The sequence below is a fragment of the Micromesistius poutassou genome (assembly GCF_964030765.1).
Source record: "Micromesistius poutassou genome assembly, contig: SCAFFOLD_4026, whole genome shotgun sequence".
Classification (NCBI taxonomy): Eukaryota; Metazoa; Chordata; class Actinopteri; order Gadiformes; family Gadidae; genus Micromesistius; species Micromesistius poutassou.
Genome location: NW_028178650.1, coordinates 20001 through 25869, shown reverse-complemented (window position 1 = coordinate 25869; position 5869 = coordinate 20001). Strand labels below are relative to the sequence as shown.

Here is a 5869-nt window from a genome sequence, read left to right as displayed (position 1 = left end):
ATAAACATGATACCAAAAATAAGTGGTGTGCTGTGATGCGTTAGAAAACATTCTGATTTGGTCTGGTACAATCCGGTCAGGGACGGTTTTGCCTGTTACTGTTTGGTTCGTAGATTGGTTTAATCCATTTTGACGTGGTCTAATCCAGCCTGGCTACTTTCCAAATATATTTCTTCACACCCCGTTGTTAGATTATCAAACTGAAATAACTGCAGGGAAACCTATAGCCACCGCACACCGAGCAAGCTTCTAGATGAAAATGTATAAAAACAATCTTAGGGAGTGGGTTTTAACACCTTTTTCCTGTTATATAAATCCTTTAGCGCGCAGCCTTTCACTGCAGAGAGAGACTGATAGAGAGACAGAGATGCTCTTAAACATGGGCATGTTCCTGTCTAGTGTCCTTGGCAGCTCCACTCAGGGGTCAGGATTTGTTGCAACCGGATCCCGTTCTGAACTCTTCAACCTCTGAACATAAAACACACACACACACACACACACACACACACACACACACATACATTCAGACACACATACACACACACACATACATTCAGACACACATACATTCAGACACACACATACACACATACACACATACATTCAGACACACACACACACACATACACACACACACACACACACACACACACACACACACACATACACACATACACACATACACACACACACACACACACACACACACACACACACACACACACACACACACACACCTCCCGCCCCCCTCCCCTGGTGCCCCTCCAGCCAGGTTATCCTCTACGTGTTCCGTTAACAGGAACACGTAGAGGTGGTCCCCTCCACGTCCTCCTCTTCGTCGTCCTCCGTCAGTCCCCCTCCCCTCCGTCGGTACTCCCCCCCTGGTCTCCATGGTGATGGCCGGGATTGGGGTGTCGCAAGGCTGTGGTCGGCAGGAAGTGCAGCGTCCTCATATCTTCTGAGATCTCTAAAGACAATCAGACAAAAGTCAAAAGTCAGTCAAAATTATTATTTATTTATTAACTTTTTTCAGTATAGCATGCTTCTCATCACCTATGTGTGCTTCCTATCACCTATGTTGCACCGTGTTCTTTAGTTTGATTTAACCCCTCAAATATGCGTATTTTATACATTCATTTTTCTAGTCGGGTTTCTTTCCCTTGTAAAGCAAATGCAATTGCTGTTTTGTATGCGTGCATACCTACCGCATTAACATACCACTAACGTATAACTCTGATGGAGTCCCTGAAGCGGGTGTGCTAGGTCGAGCTGATAGACGTACGTGTGTGTGTGTGTGTGTGTGTGTGTGTGTGTGTGTGTGTGTGTGTGTCCCTCACCCTCTTGCTCGCCATCAGAGGAGAAGCCATCCTCTTTCTCTACAGAGGCCCAGGACTCCAGGTGGGCCTGGGCCATCCTCTGAACATCTGGGAGGGGGGAGGGGGGGAGGGGGGAGGGGGGAGGGGGGGAGAGAGAGGGTGAGAGAGACAGAGAGGGTGAGACAGAGAGAGCGAAAGAGAGAGAGAGAGAGAGAAATCGAGATTATCTGCAAACATTATCCTTAATAATGGAATTAGTTAGTAGTAGCAGTAGCTATAGCTAGCTATCTATTGTAAATGTTGATGTGATCAATGTGTGTGTGTGTGTGTGTGTGTGTGTGTGTGTGTGTGTGTGTGTGTGTGTGTGTGTGTGTGTGTGTGCGTGGGGGGTGGGTGGGGGTGGGTGTATGTGTGAGTGTGCGTGTGGGGGTATGTATGTGTGTGTGTGTGTGTGTGTGTGTGTGTGTGTGTGTGTGTGTGTGTGTGTCTGTGTGTCTGTGTGTGTGTGTGAGTGCGTATGTCGGCACAGCTGTGGGCATATTCTCTAATCCAGGATGATCCAGACCATGCCTACAGCTGTTTCCGCCATTAATCATAACACACACACACACCGACAACACCCCCCCCCACACACACACACACACACACACACACACACACACACACACACACACACACACACACACACATACACACATAGACACCAATTGCAGATGAAGACCTCGGTAAAAAGGCCACAGCCGAATCGTTTTTTGTAATTTTTAAGTGCTCTGTTCTCCGTAATCTCATAACCAGCAGTTCTACTATGGACTGCTATGGACTCATATAGAAAGTACCTTTGAGGGAAGGAGGTTCATATCCTGGTGGGGTATTCCGGCTGGCTTTCAGTGCCCCCTGAATAATAAAATACAGACATAAATAATAATAATAGGTTTTCTAAAAGAGGTGCATATGGTTATTATGACACAGTGACTGCATCACCCTTGTTTGTCCCATAGGGGGCGGTGTGCCTGCAGTTGTGTTTGCAGGTCAAGGTTGCCCTTTAAGTTCCAGGCTGAGTCCTACCTTAAGAGACACAGCACCCTCCTCTGGAGACGCAGGGTCCGACAGTGTAAAGAGCGTCGCGGGGGTGGGCCTTCGTCGCCGTATCTTTTGCGGCAGAGAGAGAAAGCGAGACAGAGATATGTGGATCTAGTACACAGTATACAGCAATGCTGAGCCAAAGCCCTGAGGAACCACACTTAAAACAGGGAGCATTAATGAGGGCATTACGTGATGGTGGATCTCATAGACATGTACACACAGACACCTCGTTGGCCCGTGGATCATGTCAACGTGGCCGCTATGTTGGAGGGGCAAAGGCTGACCTTTGTAAACAGAGAGCTATGATTTTTCTGGATGAAAAGCACTATGACGTTTGCATTTGTTAACAGATTACAATGTGTCAATGAGTTGTTTTTATTCAAGGGTTGCTATGTAAAAATAGAAATATTAAAAAAATATATATATATAAATGTAAATATAAAATATATTTCACATAGAAAATGTATTCTATTCAATATTTATATAAAAACGACTCGTTGAAATCAATTGAGAAATGTAAGCCTTATAGTTTTTTATATCCAGAAAAAAACACAGCTCATTTGTATTTGTTTGGCAGTCTTGGCCTCTCAAACATGGCGACGATGTTGACATATCTCAGCAACAGGAGTCTATGTATTAATGTATATTATTCTTCTCTAAAACAGGTCTTGTTTGATGATCTCACCACCGCACCACTGTGTGTGTGCCGTCTGTCTCTGACAAAGACCTCATATAATATATATACTTTATAATATTCAGATTAACGTTCAAATGTATCTTATTCTACTGAAGCCATGCTGCTGTCCTCAGCAGGAAGGAGACTCAGCCATCCTTGATTTTAGAGTGTATTCTATTTGAAAGATGTGTATTGTTCAGCATGTAGACTGTTTTTTTAAATATACAAAACAATATTTGTATATTTAAAAAAGGTCTTTTCAAAAAAATAGCATTGAAAGTAAACGAAAACACTGGTTGCATTGATAGAATTAAAAAAAGCAAGTCATAAGTAAAACATTCAAATGAAGACAACTGCACAGCCAGCAGACCTGCTGTCGCCAGGGAGACCAACCAAACTGACGACGTGTCACTCATTCCATGGTGTAATCCAGTTTCTGCTTGGAAATTACACGGATGGTTTATGGAGCTTTCCTATTAGTGGTCCAAAGGAACTACGTCATTACCAACATGTTATAAGTTGTTTGTCACCTTGTAATTTAATATGATTTCAATATGATTACCCCTGATTAGGTCAACCCCGGGGTCAAAATGTCTTCCACATTTTCCCACCCAAAGAAGGGGTCAAAAATGTCTGGCTTCTCAGACAACATTGCATCTCCATCAATTGTGTGTTATGTATCTTGTTGTTCCCATGTGAAGGAGGGTGTGAGCAGCGCGTTACGCAACCAAAACCATCTCCGCTTGAAATTACATTCTGTTATTATTTGGGTTCAACAGCAAAGTGTGATTACATACTAAAGAGACGTAAGAGAAACATGAAAAAAATCATGTTTCCTAATTGGATTTCTATCTATGTCTATTTTCAGTATGTTTCGAACGACAAAGCTGATTGTGATTTCTTGTTTCTCAGATTTTGCCCAACTCATCTGCAGCCAAAGCTACAGCAGTGTGAGCAAACAATGACATTGAGTCCATGAGAGGGTGGAGAGGTGTCTAGATGTACAGACAATCAGACCCCTCTCCGGGTAGATAAACAAACACAAAACACACATAGAAACAACAACCTGAGAATGAGGCAGAAACTGGGGGAACCTGTTGCTATAATCTCAGTATAATTGGTTAGAACTGGTAAGAGCCATCCGTCAGCCAATGAATCAAATGCTCTGGGCAACGTCGGTTCAGGTTGAGCCCGTGAGCCTGATTCTGCTTAATGAGGGTCAGGAGTTCACCTGTTTAACCGTGAGGGCTAATAATAAAGATCAGTGGTGTTTGAGTGGAAACAGGTCACACAATGTTTTTGTGTAAAAGTGTATATCATCCATTGTGTGTTTTATTTAGAAGGTTTTGGATCCGCAGAGTCTGGTGAGTCACAAAGCTTTGTGCCGGGCAGAGCGTACATATGAATAGGGTTGAGAGTGCACACCGATGGCTGCTGTCGAGAGTTTTAGTCATTTTAGTATGATCTGGAATATCAGCACACTTATTAAAAATCGATGAAAAAATAAATCATATTTACACTGATTTAACAGGAAGTGATAACGGTGATCGCTGACATTATAATGTTGATGCAGATTACTGCATCAGACTAGAACTTGCCAATATCAGTACTGAATACATTTTTTACTTTTTTTTATTGTTATAAACAATAGACATTAGACATCTCTGCAGCTGCAGGACTTTATGCTAGCACCTTAAAGGGACTGTATACTGATTTTTGAAATTGTATCGAAATGCGTTCTGTGGATCAAACTACAGCTTTTTACATTCCCTGAAATGTCCAAGTTTATAAAGATTGACTGAAGAGTGATTGAAGTTCTTTCTCAGCTCCCTCCACTAGTAGCGAAATCTCCCTGGCCAATTAGTTTGGAGTTTGGGTCCGTCAGTTTAAGTCTTTTTGTTTCTGAAGAGCTACACAAGGCTTAAAAATGGCTAGCAATGAATGCCAATCATGCATCTCAAATGTGGACTATAACTTCAGTCAAGTCTTAGGAAGAAATGACAAAGACATCTATTTGAGCCGGAAAACTATGAAGAGGAAATCTAACAGCAGAAGACAGCAGATATGGAATAGCGAGTTCAAAGTCCTTTAGTTTAGTGTTGAATTCAAGTAATTAAATATCGCTGCATGGAGGTTTATGAATGCAGTATTAGCAATACTAAACCAATATTCTCAGAGTTAACTCAACAAGTTTTTTCATCAAATGGACACAGTAACAATGCTTTGTCATCGTCATGCAGCACAGACGGTTGACATTTAACTATAGGTTTCACACCAATGCGTATTACAACTAAAACTGTCACTGGCATTCACACTGGAAAGATTTTGATCACAATGTGGTGGCAGAGGATGTTTTTGTTCTGAGTGTCGGGGCCCCGGGCAACGTGATATGCCTAATTGGATTGTCAAGTGTTATGTTAATCGTAGCATCCCCATTGGCTATTCAGGCGGAAGCGTCAAATATGGGGGAAACGTTTTGCACCTTTGGTTTGAAGCCATAGGTTTGGTTTGTACTCGTAGATTTGATCCGTAGCAGTAAACTTGAGATTCACACATACGATTGAGTTCTGTGCAAACATTTTACCCACAAACAATTAGATGTATAAATGCAAACCTGATGTAAACCTACAACTTTTGAAGTATTACTGAAAACCTTTTTTTGTAGGTGCAATCCTTTGATGTGTAACTGCAAATTAAATATATTTGTTCAAATATATTTTACACATTCACACATTTGAATGTATTCACACAAAATGTTTTCACACAATCACCAATTGCACCAATACAATACTTT

General features: G+C 42.0%; 1 protein-coding gene across 1 annotated transcript in view; it reads right to left on the bottom strand.

Moving 5' to 3' along the window:
- Positions 1-828: 828 nt before the first annotated feature.
- Positions 829-5869, bottom strand: part of LOC311373508 (protein phosphatase 1 regulatory subunit 1B-like) — a 7661-nt gene continuing 2620 nt past the window's right edge. Inside the window, exons 2-5 of the mRNA XM_084490263.1 lie at positions 2382-2465; positions 2153-2210; positions 1338-1424; positions 829-967 (exon numbers count right to left, since the gene is read on the bottom strand). Of these exons, the coding sequence (XP_084346389.1) occupies positions 849-967; positions 1338-1424; positions 2153-2210; positions 2382-2465 (348 nt within the window). The 3' untranslated portion in view covers positions 829-848. The remainder of the gene's footprint in view (positions 968-1337; positions 1425-2152; positions 2211-2381; positions 2466-5869) is intronic.